The sequence below is a fragment of the Colletotrichum chrysophilum genome (genome assembly GCF_026319265.1).
Source record: "Colletotrichum chrysophilum strain AFK26 chromosome Unknown scaffold_40, whole genome shotgun sequence".
NCBI lineage: Eukaryota > Fungi > Ascomycota > Sordariomycetes > Glomerellales > Glomerellaceae > Colletotrichum > Colletotrichum chrysophilum.
The window spans coordinates 51,589-67,526 of NW_026517327.1; the positions used below are offsets into that span (position 1 = coordinate 51,589).

Below are 15,938 nucleotides of genomic sequence, written 5' to 3' on the forward strand. Positions count from 1 at the left end.
GTCGCATCCGTCGTGTTCCGCGTGCCCGTGCGGTGTCATGGCGTATGACAGGATGCTACCTCGCATAGCATACATAGCCTAAGCTTTTTTGTAGTTTATTAGACTTTTCGCCAGCGCCCAAGCTTCGCGGGCCGCTGCGGGACACATTGAGTGCGGACTTCATGGATGTAGCAGCTTCCAGGCCGCCATCGTACTGCGTACCTGATGGACTCGGGATATCTTGTGAACCGGCGGCATGAATGGGAAAAAATGAAAGACACGACAACGCGCGGGAGCAGTCCGAAAATAGAGCTCTCCGAAGTTACCGAGGCTTTTACCATGCTGATGATTACTTTCGAAAATGGTGCCATTGGCCAGAAAAAAACTTGGAAAGGGGTCTTTGGCAGCCCCGCTACCACCAGGCGATCGGGACAGCCCCTGATTCGGCATGTTCCCCATCATGATGTTCCTTGCAGATGCGATTCAGGGGTGGAGGTGCAATTTCATATCACGTATCGTCGCCCTGCATCTGTCACTACACACGGCTCTGGATACTAATGGGGAATCGCGTCACATTTGGTCACCTTTACCGGCAACTCCGCGAGCTGACAGCCTCAGTGGGTCATTTCTAGAACGGGCAGCGGCTCTGATCGACCACTGGGCTTTATCTACCCCACGATGTCCTGCCAGTTGCTACCATGGAGGACCCTTCTAACCACCGTTGCATCAAGCCCAGTCCTTCGTTCTTAGTTCCGGCCTGCTCGTTCCGTCTTTGCCAATCGCTATCCTCAAGTTCAAGATGATGTTCAAGTCCGCCCTCGTCCTCTCCGCTGCTCTCGCGGTGGATGCCTTCGCCGTGATACGTCGTGGAGCGAATGACTGGGCTCCTCCCACGTCCGATGACCGTAAGTAGACTCAGTGGAGATGGGTAGCTCTGGGGGGAAACACCCATTAATATTCTTTTGACAGGCCGAAGCCCGTGCCCGATGGTCAACACCCTTGCCAACCATGGCTACCTCCCTCGCAACGGATTGAACGTCTCCCTGGCCGACCTCATTACTGGCTTTACAGCAGCTGTGAACTTGGATCCTGCTGCAACCACTCTCGTTGGACAAAAAGCACTTCTTACGTCTACAACCGGGAACAACGCCACTTTCAACTTGGACGATCTTGATAAGCATGGAGGTAAGTCAATCTAAGGACTCGGACTTAATCCATACAAAGTGCTAATTATTACTCACCCAGTCATTGAGCATGATGGCAGTCTGAGCCGCAACGATGTTTATTTTGGTGACAACCACAGCTTCGACGAGGAAATCTGGGAGACCGTTGCCTCCCACTTCGTCAACGAGACCATCTCTATCCCTACTGCCGCCAAGGCTAGGGCTGCCCGCCTTCAGGCCGCGGCCGCCGCCAACCCCGAGTTCAGTCTGACTGCCGACGGTGTTCAGTTCAGTTTCATTGAGACTGCCCTTTACCTCTCCATCTTTGGCAACTTGGACGACGGTAACGCCAAGACTGAATGGGTCAAGGTTCTGTTCCGTAAGTTTAATGTCATGATATCTTGGGCAATCAAAGCTGATGTTCTACTCCAGAGGAAGAGCGCTTGCCGTTCGCTGAGGGCTTCGCTAGATCTAACACTTCCGTCACGGCTGCTGGAATTCTTGGACTTGTCAGCAAGGTTGCTGCTGCCAGTGTATGATCGATGAAAGTCATGGGTGATTTACGATCAGAAGTAATTAGAAAATTTGAGAGAAATTTTTCATCGTCACCCTTGGACTGTTGATTATTGCGGGATGTTTCCTAACTCAGTTGCAACTCCATCAGCCTTGTTCGCACGGAGGTCTTTCAAGCCCGCTCTACTTCGCTACTGAACATGAGGATGGTGATGAATACGCATTTTCTTCGTCTGCGATACGTTTGGCGACATCGCCCTCACCGCATCTCCAGAAATTTGGATAACCCTTTACCATTTCCATTTTCTGACTGCCGGGATAAGACCTTGTTTGTGGGTTTGGGAGGGGTGTGAGAGTGACATTCTTCCCATTCAAAAGCATTTACCTTCTCTCTTGCTTTTGTTGTTCTTAAATCTGGCTAGTTGAGGCGAAAGCTGGACACCGTTAGGGTTGACAACTACATGGGTGTTGACAGGAGAGGTACACCAATCTAGGTTTCCAGATAGACCTCGACAAACATAGCAACTTTAGAACTCTCTGAGTAGAGAATTGGTCTGCATTATGTGCTGTTCGATTGCGTCTTATGTTCTCTACTTACAGAGACACGTGTCAACTGCAGAATGATTTGCTTTATGCATTGTTCAATTCCACGTATGTCCCCTAATACCACTGATTCGCATAATCTCTTTTTTCCATAATGACGGAACAGGAAATCTTGTCGTGTCGCATACCAGACCACATGATGATTAATCGGGGATGTTCCCAGCATATGACAATTCTCGATTTTCGATGCGAAGTGAACTACGAACTGTTTGCACGTGCACTGCACATCTCATTTTTCTATGCATGACCTACAGAAGCTCCTTGGACTCAACCGAGAAAGTCAAATTCGTGAGCGCCACTCGTGATCGTCGATGTAGCCTAGAAGATTCTGTCAGCAGCATAGTAACCTGATCCCTGAGCGACCCGCTCAATCTTATGCTCGTAAATATCGTCATTCTCCCGAGGTCCAAATTCAGCCAAGAAACGAAGCACAAGCCATACATTCTTGTTTGTCATATTCCATGAAACAGACGAACATGTGAAAAATCTCGTGTATTGGTGCGAAGGTGAGGCATAAAGTCAAGTTGATAGATGCGTACTATATCCCCCGCAAGAGATTATTCTGTGTTGTCTTCTGGACAATGTTTCCATATCGCGATAACACGGCTGCTTTAGATGTTGATTGTTGCGATGCCCTGCGCTATCCACGGATCAAGACGCAACGCGTAGATCTTCCTCACAAATTATCTTGCTCGATCAGAATGCAGATCATCTTGAAAACACGTTGTCATCTGATATTTACTGGCGCGGCTATGCGAGTGCGAATGCCTCGGTCGAATGAAACAGTCGCCGGCACAGCCAGGGTCCAGGGAGAACAACGAAGACCCTGGCAGCGAACCCCAGAACACTCGGATGATGGTGCGTGAGGGGCAGGCAATAGGAAGTCCGTCTAACAACCTGACGTATTGTCCGAGCTTAACAGCTAGTATCAATGAAACACGTGAACGTGATAGAGCCGAGGGCGGCAATCAGACGAAACTATTAAATGAACCAGCCATCGTCCACGACTCCCATCGTGAATGAATAACCAGCCGCGAAAATTTTGCTTTGTGTGCCTAACCGCGAAGAATTTCCTCAAACTACCTCGTATTTTCAGAAACAATGAGCGAGAGCAAAGATCCTATGAAATCGACATGGCGCCTTCGCGATAGACGTCTATGGAAAGCTCATCATTGGATCATTGAACGACTCGGCCTACATCACGTGGACCTCGACAGGAAGGTCCCTATCCACGAGAAGGGCGATCCAGTCCCATACGTTCCGCACTGGCAGTTCCATCGATGGATTATCGTACACGCCTGTGCACCGCTCATTCTTCATCAACTTTTTGTGTCCTACACGGGGTATAATCTGCATCCTGTGGCCGCCTTTATCTTCTATAGTGCTTTCATCAAGCTTATCGCTATTCATCAAATTAATATCATGCGCGACCTCGGCCATATTCACGGGTTTCTGGATGGTGACAAGCACGAGCGCGACAGCGTACCGGACAGGAGCGTGAAGAAGGTCTTACGATCGTTGATTTCGACATCGACATTTCGGTCCATGATGGCCGTTATCCTTGCGTACCGGAGCTACGAGGCCCCAAATACTATCAACTGGAAATTGGTCCCCCTCGAGGTCGGTCTGTATGGGATTATCCTCGACTTTTGGTTCTATTGGTACCACCGACTTATGCATGAGGTCGACTCTCTATGGCAATACCACCGAACACATCATTTGACGAAACACCCAAATCCCCTCTTGGCTCTCTTTGCAGACTCCGAGCAAGAGTTCTGGGACATTGCCGGCATACCTTTGCTCACGTATGCGACTCTCAAGCTATTCGGCTTCCCCATGGGGTTTTATGAGTGGTGGCTGTGTCAGGAATACGTCATCTTCACCGAATTGAGTGGACACAGTGGCCTACGTATATACGCTACAACTCCGTCGCCCTTTGCTTGGCTTCTCAGACGGTTCAATTGCGATCTGCTCCTAGAAGATCACGACCTCCATCATCGGAAGGGCTGGAAAAAGAGCGGCAACTATGGCAAGCACACGAGATTATGGGACCGAGTTTTCGGAACTTGCATGGATCGCATCGAATGCCCCGATGAGACGATTGACTTTGAAAATACGGTAGTTTTTCCACTTCTTTGAAAAACAGCACTAGAGGCTTCGCTAGGTATTGCGCGGGGAGCTGGCCAACATGGGTTGGGTTGAGACGAGGTAGCTAGAACTCACCGTACGTTGATGCCTGTGGATAAATAAAGGAGATTGAGCTCACTGATTTCAAGGTGGTTGAGACGTGACTACATACTTATCACCCAAGAATATTTCCTCATAAGCTCCTCATTCTCTAAACGCCTCAGTTATGATTTGGAGGGTGACTCAGTATGATCCAAGTATGCCATGAACCCCTGCAGTGTTTTAGTAGTACGGAAAGGTGTCCAGCGCCTGCAATGGCCCTGGAATTAGGGCTGGATGCTGCTCTGACAAGGTTGTGCACAGAAAGGATCTTCAGCAGGGTTCCGTCCGAATGGACACCTGTCATGCACAACAACCTGCCGATGCTGTCAGCGAAACCATCAACTATTCGCCACATGACTTGACTTTCGAGATGACAGCCTCTGCTACATGAACACTCGATGCCGAGCCCTCGGAAAAGAGAAGAAAAACGTTGGTTGAATCTCCGAGTCGTTGCCCAGACCAGACGGCTGCTAAATTGCCGTCGGTGCCACTCCGCCGGCAAGATGGTGCCGGTCTTGTGCAACAGGCGTTGAGACGCGGCCGGGAGCAGGGGCCTGGGTAAAATTTTTAGTGTCGGATGCCACATCCCAATTGGCCTCAGCACTTGGCGTCGCACAAAGGTGAGGACTCAAAAGACGTTGGACAAGGATCGGCGACATCCAAGCTGACGACATTTGGACAATGGAGTCATGCCATTGGCAAAACAAAACGCCATCCAAGTGGCCTCATCCACGTGACCGCCCGTACAGGCAAAGAGTGGGCGAGTGCGTTTCGTTTGTTCCTTGCGCTGACCTCCGAGTCCTCCGACCTTCGCTATCATATCTCCGAGCCAACATTCCGACCCTGGACTTGAATTTTGAGCCTCCATCGACTTATAAGTGCCGGTATGCTGCGCGAAGGTTCGGCATTACAGAGACAGCATTCATTACAATTCAGCTAGACGAAACTCAAAGCCGTCATGTCGTCTGAAACGTCGTCTTGGCTGTCAAAGCTTGCTGCTGAGAGTGGTTTTACCGCCATTGCTCAATCATGCCGCGACACCAAGGTGCTCTGCTTACAGCGCTTCGTGCGACTCTTTGCCTACGGCGCCTCGTTTCTCATCCTTGTCCATTTTCTTTCCAGTCTTGGTTTCTCGGATGAGAGAATCGGTCTGTTCATGACATTGACTCTTCTTGGAGATGTTGTCATCAGCTTCTTTCTCACAACCATTACCGACCAAGTCGGCAGGCGCAAGATCTTGGCTGCAGGGGCCGCATTGATGGTTATGAGTGGCTTCGTGTTCGCGTACTTTGGCAACTATTGGGTCCTCGTTGTCGCCAGCATTGTTGGCGTTATTAGTCCCAGTGGGAACGAGATTGGACCATTTCGTGCTGTCGAGGAGTCCGTTCTGGCCCAGCTCACTCAGAGGGAGCACCGCAGCGACATCTTCGCGTGGTATACCCTCTTCGGAACTGCAGGTGCTGCTTTGGGAACCCTCACTTGCGGCTGGGTCGTTCAGATGCTCGAAGACAATGACTCGTGGACAACGAACGAGGCATACCGAGTTGTTTTCTTGATCTATGCGGCTCTGGGCCTCATTAAGTTGATGCTCATTTTGGGGCTCAGCTCCGCCGTCGAGGTCGGCTCAACTAGCTCAAAACCTGCCAACGACGAGACTCGACCACTTCTGCCCGACAACTCAGGCAACGGGGAAGACGAGAGCAGATTCAGCTCGCCCTCAACTTCAATTATCCAACGTTTGCGGTCTCTATTTCCACATATCTCTCCGCTCTCACAAACGATCCTCTTCCGGCTACTCATTCTCTTCTGTCTTGACTCGTTCGCCTCCGGAATGGCATCGCCCTCATGGCTCACCTACTTTTTCACGACGGTTCACTCGCTGCAGCCAGGATCATTGGGCATACTCTTCTTAGTGACGAACCTTCTCGCCACTATCTCCAACCTTGTCGCCCTCCCCCTCGCGCGACGACTCGGGCCCCTCAAGACGATGGTCTTTACGCACTTGCCATCGGCTGTGTTTCTGTCCATGATCCCCATCCCCGGGCCCGGCCCTTCTGGTACTTGGATTGCCATGGCATTCCTGTCCCTAAGAGCTTGCACGCAGAGCATGGATCAAGCCCCTCGACAGGCATTCTTGGCCGCTGCAGTCCTCCCCAACGAAAGAACTGCCGTTCTAGGCGTGGTCAACATCGTCAAGACTCTAGCACAAGCTGGAGGAATCGGCGCCGCCGGCGTCTTGTCTGGCAAGAATCTTTGGATAGTTGTTCTTACGGGAGCGGGAATTATGAAGGCTTGCTACGACTTATTGATGCTCGGAATGTTCCTTGGCCTGAGGGACCGAGAAGAAAGTACCGGAAAGTCTAGAACCAGGGACGAGGAAGAATCTTAACGTCACCTTAATACGGAGGAAAATGCTTCATACTGAATAGAATGCGTGGGCTGTTCAACTTATTTATAATCAATAGATTGCACATCGAACTATATCCCCCATGTAAGAATATACGCGTTAGTATCACTCAACTCTCTTGACCCCTTCCTTGCGCACAATGGCCTCCAGCTTTGGCAGCTCAAACTTCTTGTACGCAAGTTCATCCAAGAGCCATTCACCAAATAGCAATCTTGCCAACCAAACTGATCCTGCCATGCCACCAGCCCAGAACCAGTTCCTGGCACCGCCAAGCCAGCCTCCGAGCCAGCCTTCTCCCTTCAACGCTTCCGCCACCAGCTGACTCGCAAAGTCCTCTGTGCTGACAGTAGCATTGTTCTGGGAGAATTTCAGACGCTTTGCGTACAGGTCTTTGACGCGAGTATATAAAGAGTTGGGCGGGAGCTCGCGGTTAAGCTTAGCGATATCGCTCTTGACAGTGCCGGTCATGGATACCATCACTCGAACACCGAAAGGGCGCAACTCCTGGCGGAGTGTGCGGCTGTATGAATTCAACGCCCCTTTTGTTGCAGTATAGACTGAGCCAAAGACATACGGCGAAACTGATGACAGGGAGCTGATCATGATGATGAGACCTCGTGATGGGATCATGAGGGGTACGAAAGCCTGGACCATAGCCATGACACCGAACACGTTCGTCTCAAATGTCTGGCGCACCTCGTCCATATTGATGTCTGTAGCTGGGACGGTGTGGGTGAGGCCCCTATGCAAGAATTCGTCAGATATGTAGCAAGGCTTGGCGAATTTGTTCGCGCGCATCTGTCATCCGGCTTGGGGAAATTGCACTTCTGGGGTGGGATAGCCTCACGCGTTGTTGACGAGGAAATCGAGGCGTCCGCCTGTCAACTCCGTCACCTTCTGCTTGCACTCGGCAATGCTCTCGGCCTTGGTGACATCGAGAGCAATCGTTGTCATGCCTTTGTCCCCGAGGTCCTGGAGGACTTCCGGGCGCCGGGCGGTAGCGATGACATGAAGTCCTGAAAACGAAGCTGCGTGTGAGCATTCAGGCCGCCTATTGATTGAGGGTACTGGGGTGTTGGTGTGACACCAGACTGCCCACCTTTGGCGTGGAACTCCCCGGCCAGGGCGTGGCCAATTCCTCCCGGGGTGCAGCTACAGCAAAAAGCTTGTCAGCACTAGAGCCCTCTTTCGGCGACCATTCTAGCGAATCAGGCATGTCATTGGTGGCGGGCTGCGGTGGCATACCCGGTAATAAGGACCGTTTTCTTGTTGGCTGGGATGCCCATCTCTTCTGTTGGGCGGTCTGTTTCTGGGTGTTTGGTTGACGATGGGAGAAGCTTAGGGCAACAAAGATGCCCGTGTCGAAGACAAAACTCGAGAGGAACGACGATCACAGACCGTCTGGCCCAAATACCTATCCCGAGGCACACAATAATGGGGCTTTTTGAAGACAAACATGTGGGCCGACGGCGCCCGCGCACGCGTCCGCGGATTTCCCCCCAAAACCATGGAAATGCTTGCATGTAGCTTAGTCATCGCAGATTGTTTGTTTCTTCTTCATCCAAACCAGCCTGTCGTCAAAGCCTGTCGACACGCCGTGGTGGGTGGCTCGTGCTAGGCAGGAAAAGTCCGCCGTAGCAGTTAAACAGATTCATTAAAGCTCTTTGCCATGGTCGGGTGTGTGTGTTTCTGAAACCCCAGCGGAATCCATACATTTCGGCCGAGTACGGAGACATCAGCTGGTGCCCCTTGATCACGGGAGGCTGACCAGGGTGCTCGCTTTTCCATCTTTTCTGGGAGGACCATCGGTCGAATAACTCACTTTTATTCCTGCAGTTTCGGGAAATCCGAAGGTGTCTAGTCAAGAAACTCCAAATGGCGGGTGAGAAATCACTTGTCGGTCACGGGGAGTGTCGGCTCCGGGCCAAGCCTGTGCTGCAGGCTCTGGTGATGTGCTTCCTTGGCAGGATGGCCAATGTCCATACACGGTAAGATTAAACGCGTATTTCCTGTGGATACGACTCATCCAGGGACATTGCCGTATCGTTGAAGCGGTATTTTCACACCGTCTGTCAGCTGGTTGCATCCCCCCCGCACACTCAAATGCGGAGAAGCTGGGTCATGAAGCCCTGGCGTCGGGCTCTCCCCAACTACCGGCAACCGAGTTTGCGGGGTTGCCAGGTACTCAAGACTTCTCCGCGCTCCCTGTTTGTTTTGGCAGTTCATCCCATTGACTTCCTCGCTCTAGCTTCCCGGGAGCGCTCCCCTTCACTGGTTTTAAACATTCTACTTCCGATGAAGCTATGTGTTGAAGCCGTGAACATGTAGAAGTTACGAAATGGTCTCTGAGAGGAGAAGCAAGCAAACGCGATGTTCAAATAGTCTCGCCTCGATACAAAATCTCAATGGATCACGCAGACGTCGTCCCACCGGCACTGGTACCCTGGGCTCGGGATTTCCGACCAAAGATGCTGCCGCGCCGGAGATCATCATCCTTCTAAGCATATCGCCCCGTGGGGTTGGAGATCCCACCTTGTTGGTCTGGGGACCCCGCAAGCTAAACGGCCCGATCCCCAGAGATTTCGGGCATTGCAGGACGAGATGGAGGTTGGAATGAGCTCATCGAGCCAGCTTGAGCTCGTCTGCGGCACAAAGCCCACCGAAGATGACTGCCGCGAGTCTTCTCCGGGCTTGCCAACATCGACCTCAGGCAGAGGCAGCAACAAATTCACGGGTGAAGAAGGCCCGAGTTACCCTTGTTATTGTAAGATATATAATAATCTGCCATTTGGGAAAGCCATGTGAGGTCTAGTAGATTCCCAGGCGCAACTCCTCTTTGCCTTGCAGCTCCCTTCAATACAATGGCTGTCTCGATATCACAGCTATCTTTCGAGCACCACCGCCTGGCTCTTGGCATAGCCGAGTCAGAGCCTCGCATCTCGTGGAGGTTCGGAGGCAATGCTGTCGACTGGCAGCAGACTTCTTACGACCTCGAGGTCATCAGGGGTACCAGTGGCGCACCAAGCATTCACAGCGTCAACTCCTCCGACTCTCTGCTCGTCCCATGGCCCGAATCGCCTCTAAGCACGGCTGAACAAGCTACTGTGAGGGCCCGAGCCCATGGTCAATCGGGTCAGCCCTCGACACCGTGGTCCGACTGGGTCACTGTTGAAACTGGGCTCCTCAACAGCAGTGACTGGCTGGGCGCTGTTCCCATCGCCGCCGATAGAGACACCGAAATCGACGCTCCAAAGCGGCCCATCTACTTCAGAAAGACTTTCCCTGTGACGGCAAACGTATCAAGCGCTCGCCTTTACATCACTGCGTTGGGCTTATATGAAGCCGAGATCAACGGAAACAGGGTCGGAGATCTTGTGCTTGCCCCGGGCTGGCAATCATACAACTATCGGCACGTGTACGATACGTACGATGTTACTGAACTTGTCAACAGAGGGGATAACGCCATTGGCGTTGTCGTTGGTGAGGGCTGGTTTTCGGGTCGCTTGAGTTATGGAGGCGGCTTTCGTAACAACTACGGTGACACCATTGGTTTGATTTCTCTCCTCGTTGCCACTCTTGATGACGGCAGCACCGTTGAAATTCCCACCGACACCTCATGGCAAGCGAGCACCGGTCCGATTCTCACATCTGAGATCTACGACGGCGAGAAGTACGACTCCAGACTAGAGGCGGACCTGGAGGGCTGGTCTTCTGCGGCTTTCGAAGCCAGCGGCTGGCTTGCTACGAAGGAGCTAGATGCGCCCAAAGGCGATCTGGTTCCACCTGATGGACCACCCGTCAGGCGGGTTGAAGAGAAGAAGCCTGAAGCAATTTTTCAATCGCCCTCGGGAAAGACCATCATCGACTTCGGACAGAACCTTGTCGGCTGGCTCAGGCTTACTGTTTCTGGGCCCAGCGGGACAAACCTCACTCTCCACCATGCCGAAGTTCTGGAAGACGGTGAACTAGCCCTAAGACCCCTTCGGTACGCCACGGCAGAGGATTCCATCATCCTACATGGCAACGGTGACCAAACATGGGAACCTCGTTTCACATTCCACGGTTTTCGCTACGCTCAGATCGATGGTTGGCCGGCAGAGACCCCATTAACGCCCGAGTCAATCACGGCGGTCGTGGTTCACAGTGATATGGAAGAAACTGGTTGGTTCGATTGCTCGAATCAACTTCTCAACAAGTTTCATCACAATGTCCGATGGTCTATGAAGGGCAACTTCCTCTCTATCCCAACCGACTGCCCGCAACGCGATGAACGTCTTGGGTGGACTGGAGACGCACACGCATTTGCTCCCACTGCCAACTACCTGTACAACGCCGCCGGCTTTTTCAAGGGCTGGCACAAGGATATTTGGTCAGAAATGCAACGAAACGACTCCATGGTCGTTCCCTTCACTGTGCCAACCATCCCGCCGGAGTCTCCCGCCACGCCTGCTGCTGTGTGGGGTGATGTTGCCGTCGCTAATCCCTTCAATATTTACCAGGCCTACGGCGACCTTGATCTGTTGGAGGAGCAATATTCTCAAGCTCAGGCTTGGATTGATGAGGGTATCAGTCGCAACGAGGTTGGTCTCTGGAATCGCAGTTCGTTCCAGTTTGCGGATTGGCTTGACCCCAAAGCTCCCTCGGATGCACCTGGCAACGCTACGACTGCGAAGATTCTCGTTGCGGATGCTTATCTCATTCACATGACGGAGTTTCTGGCCAACATGTCAGCAGCTCTGGGTCGGGACGATGCCGCGACGGAATATCGCCGTCAACAGAACAACCTGACCGAGGAGTTCCATAATGCCTGGATTCAAGACGGCGCCCTCGCAAATAGGACTCAGACTGCGTATGCCATGGCTTTAGACTTTGGTCTTCACACCGACGAGGAGCAGCGTTCTGCTGCGGCGCAGACGCTGCGTGACATCGTAGCAGAAAATGACTACCTCGTCGGCACGGGCTTCGCCGGAACTCCTCCCTTAGGGTTCGCTCTCCGCAACATCGGAGCTACGGAGGACTTCTATCGCATGCTTCTACAGACTCGGGTTCCCTCGTGGCTTTACCAAGTTGTTCAGAATGGCACAACAACTTGGGAACGTTGGGACAGTCTGTTGTCGAACGGAAGCGTCAATCCTGGCGAGATGACGAGTTTCAACCATTACGCCTTTGGCTCTGTTGCCAATTGGATGCATCAAGTTATCGGTGGCATCGCTCCTGCTGAGCCTGGCTGGAAGAGAATCGCCGTCGCCCCCGTCCCAGGCGGAAACATCACCAGTGCGGACGCCAAGTTCATCAGTCCCTACGGAGAGGTCAAAGTTCAATGGTGGTTTGAGAACAACACGGAGGACAATGCTTTGCACCGCAACGGCTTTCATCTGAATGTTCAAGTCCCGCCCAACACCAGGGCCGACATCACGTTGCCTAATGGGGGCGCGACCACAGAAGTTGGGTCAGGTTATTACGAATTCCATGACCCCAATTACCAGCTGTCTTAGCAATCTTTACATTCTTTCACTTCCCCAGTATTGCGGGGCTTGTAATAATTTGATTCATCTGGTGTGATGAAACACAAGCTTTGCTTTCAGATGCCAGAACTTCGTGCAAGAGTGAACTAGGTTGGGACTTTTGTCAATGGAAACCCCCAGTGAAGCAATACTTCTATCCAATCAAACAGCTACATTTGACTTAAGCTCAGTCTCCGAAACCATGTAACAAAGGACTGTGCCTATTTATGTTCCATGTTGTTGATGTCCCTTCTTTATTCGGTCTCTGAGCCTTGGGAGCCGAAGGAGAGGTGACGAGTCAAAGTCAAGAAAGTCAACCCTGCCGCCGCAATCCTTTTCTGTAAACTAACATAGTCTCTAAACTCGCTAAAGATAGAGTCATACTCATATATGCGTCCATGTCTGTTTTTCTTTCGTCTGCTCGGGTCGGTGCAGTGCTCCTGTGACCTCAGCACTCTTCGGACCACGTCGGCGGGCGAGCAAACAGCGACTAACAATCATGAAACCAACGGCCTTGAACATGAATAAAATTATTTCCCTATAACTTTACTACTAAAGTACTAGTTTCCGAACCAGCAGGAGCTAGTTTACATAGGAAGATAGGACTCATCCGCACTGGTCTCGGCTCTCTTCATTGGCAGGTAAGATTCATCAGCGGTAGTCTCGGCACGCTTCATGGGCAAATACGACTCGTCAGCGCTGGCTTCGGCCCTCCTCATGGGATCGTAAGACTCGTCGGCACTGGTCTCAGCTCGTCGCATGGGATCATAAGACTCGTCGGCGCTCCTCTCGGCACGCTTCATTGGCAGATACGACTCGTCGGCACTGGTCTCGGCTCTTCTCATCGGGAGGTAAGACTCATCGGCACTGGTCTCCGTGCGAGCCTTCATCGGGAGGTAAGATTCATCGGCATTGGTCTGGGCTGTTAAGAGTCAATAGAGATCTATAGGGATTTCAAAAAGTTTCCAGCCCACCAAGTCCAATATGAGGTGCTGTTGGGAGAGAAACGACGCAGGCTGCTAGAGCTGCGAGGAGAAATGCGGTCTTCATCTTGAAGCAGCGAGATGTATGGAAAGCTTGATGGAAACTTCGAGAAATAACTTTGGCTCGAAGTGTCACGAGCTAATGAGATGTCAAAGAGGACTGGATTCATGAAGAGCTGGAGTAAGTGTCCGCTTGCCTCTTATGATGGAAGGCGTTTGCATTGGCAGCCTCTAGGGGCGACTGGTTCGGAGCCTAGGGGCCAGAGATAATGGCGAGAGGAACTTTCTCATAGGAGCTGATACCTTGCTTGCTGATCCAATGGATCAATCAGGCAGGTGACATGGAACGGCTTTGCGAGCTGACGAATCGCGATTCTTACCTCTGCTGCTAGAGGAGATGGTTGCACAAGCTATCAGCTCCACTTAGAGTCGGCCACGGAGTAAGCGTTTCCCAAACGTCGCAAGGCGGTCAATACAGGATCATGAAGTTGAAGGATTTTACCCCATCCGAAGTAGTCCTTTGGGAGAAAGAGTCACAGCTCTGATTGGGGGCGACCTTCCCCATTTACATTAGCTTGCTGACCCACAGCTGGGAGGATTCACGCATACCGCAGAGAAACCTGGAAAGATCGTGAGAGCAAGACCTTTTTGCAAAGTTTCGAGCAAGATGGGCCACTATAGATTTGTCGTCTTATTTAGTTGCAAAGCCTTCCTAGGCTACATGAAATGCAGGGAAACTCAAGATATCTAGCAATATGACAGCAAGATATTTTTGGAGCGACTGCGTGACAGACGCGCTCATCATTAACCATAATACTTCGGTAGACATCATTTCGTTCATGTACGTCTTCCGAACTCGATGCCTGCAGCAGCAAATGCTTATTTCAGCTAAGCTTGTACAAGGGGGATCGAGATGCAAATCGTGTGGCAAGCATGTTGTAGGCTACCTAGTTCAACGAATAGACATTTTCAGATCTTTCGAATGACCTGAGAGCTAGCATATCTGGTTTAGCTACTTTCTCGAAGGATTCGAGGACGCAGACACGGAAAGAGGTCATGCGTTTACAGACTGCTCCAGCCCAACTGGTTCAAAACGCCATCGTCAGATATCATGAGCGTATCGATAGTGACCTTCCAATTGCGGGAATAAGGATCAAAAGTTGAAGCCACTAGATATGCGATTGTCATCCAAGGCGTGATATGGATAGCAGGCAGGAAGCGTGGCTGCAGTCGTTCACAACCCCTCGAATCCTTCAGGATAGAACGGTGGCAAGTGACTGACTAGGCCATGTCCCCCCCCCCTTACTCTTGTTTCGTTCATTCGGTTTTTCATTCGGCTTGTTTACTAGAGACTCGCGTTCACATTTGGGTTTTCTGGTTCTTACCTCACGCCGGCAGCGTTTTGTGTAATATTTTATTCTGAAATTCTTGTGTTGCCTTTAAGATGGCCCGTCGAGAGAAGGGCTACACGCCCGTGTATTCAGACGAGCGATCCGCAACGAGTCTCGATAATGTTGAGGTCGAGCTGTCGGAAGCTCGAGCAAAGCAGCCGTCACAGTGGCACAGGTTCAGATCATGGACACTTCATGCTATCTTTATCATAGCATACTCAACGATATTCGTCATTTCAATGATCCGGGGCAGACTGAGTGCTGGAGTATTCAGTCAAATTGATTGTATGCTGATTAGCTTGGAGGCATTGTTTTGAAACCAAACGCTGATCTTGATAACAGCCCCCCCAAGAGCTATCGGCGATGAGACTCATCTTGAAGTCTTCCCCATTCAAGGACCTCCACATGGGAAATACACTGGGGAACCTCGACCTGAAGTTGATCAGGCTTGGAAAGATTTGCTGCAGTGTCCGTGAGTCTCTAGCTTATTCCACTGAGTCTATGCTGATCAAACGATACAGACAACAACATCAGAGTATCAGATGAATGGGTGCACCGCTGGGGCCGACAACATGAAGCTGTAAAGCTGCCAGATGGCGGATACCTGGGCATGTTGAGCGTTTTCCATGAGCTTCACTGCATCGTATGTTCTGCTCGCGGTTCCGAGTGTGTTAGGGTCGCTAATTTAGGGCATCAGAAACGGCTTTATCAGACTCTGTCACCCAAGTACTACTTCCCGAACGCAACGGACAAGGAAATCGCGATCAACAGAGAGCACAACCAGCACTGTTTGGAGGTGCTTAGAATGGGGGCAGCATGTCGAGGCGACATATCCATCATCACTCACATGTGGACCGACAAAGATGCCCAGCCCATCGTCAATCAGACGGCGCCTCACCAATGCGTGAATTTCAATCAGGTCATGGATTACTCGCGAGACAACGCCGTGGACGTTTATCAGGACAACTACATTGTCCATCCAAAGTTCGGTCAGTGGAAACATCTCATGAGAGGACAAGCATGAGCACCTGCTAATCACGCTGTTCAGGCCCCTCGTTCCCTCATGGGCATAGCATCAAACCGTTCAAAGAGCAGGCAATGGGACGTCACCACTGATAGACGCGATCGACGGTGTATTTGCGGGACTAAAATGGAATCCTGATGAG

General features: G+C 51.5%; 5 protein-coding genes across 5 annotated transcripts; 3 read left to right on the forward strand and 2 right to left on the reverse strand.

Annotated features, from left to right (window-relative positions):
- Positions 1-778: 778 nt before the first annotated feature.
- COL26b_005738 (uncharacterized protein) lies at positions 779-1,681 on the forward strand (the record flags this gene model as incomplete). Its single annotated transcript, XM_053178577.1, has 4 exons — positions 779-884; positions 949-1,164; positions 1,225-1,521; positions 1,575-1,681. 4 exons carry the CDS (start codon positions 779-781, stop codon positions 1,679-1,681), a joined length of 726 nt encoding a protein of 241 aa, XP_053037397.1.
- A 3,764-nt stretch (positions 1,682-5,445) lies between these two features.
- Positions 5,446-6,876, forward strand: COL26b_005739 (uncharacterized protein; the record flags this gene model as incomplete). Its single annotated transcript, XM_053178578.1, has 1 exon — positions 5,446-6,876. One exon carries the CDS (start codon positions 5,446-5,448, stop codon positions 6,874-6,876), a length of 1,431 nt encoding a protein of 476 aa, XP_053037398.1.
- A 123-nt stretch (positions 6,877-6,999) lies between these two features.
- Positions 7,000-8,180, reverse strand: COL26b_005740 (uncharacterized protein; the record flags this gene model as incomplete). The annotated part of the gene is made up of 5 exons (XM_053178579.1): positions 7,000-7,414; positions 7,469-7,636; positions 7,742-7,922; positions 7,994-8,046; positions 8,140-8,180. 5 exons carry the CDS (start codon positions 8,178-8,180, stop codon positions 7,000-7,002), a joined length of 858 nt encoding a protein of 285 aa, XP_053037399.1.
- A 1,575-nt stretch (positions 8,181-9,755) lies between these two features.
- Positions 9,756-12,389, forward strand: COL26b_005741 (uncharacterized protein; the record flags this gene model as incomplete). Its single annotated transcript, XM_053178580.1, has 1 exon — positions 9,756-12,389. One exon carries the CDS (start codon positions 9,756-9,758, stop codon positions 12,387-12,389), a length of 2,634 nt encoding a protein of 877 aa, XP_053037400.1.
- A 596-nt stretch (positions 12,390-12,985) lies between these two features.
- Positions 12,986-13,448, reverse strand: COL26b_005742 (uncharacterized protein; the record flags this gene model as incomplete). Its single annotated transcript, XM_053178581.1, has 2 exons — positions 12,986-13,320; positions 13,373-13,448. The coding sequence occupies 2 exons, from the start codon at positions 13,446-13,448 to the stop codon at positions 12,986-12,988; spliced, it is 411 nt and encodes a 136-aa protein (XP_053037401.1).
- Positions 13,449-15,938: the final 2,490 nt, after the last annotated feature.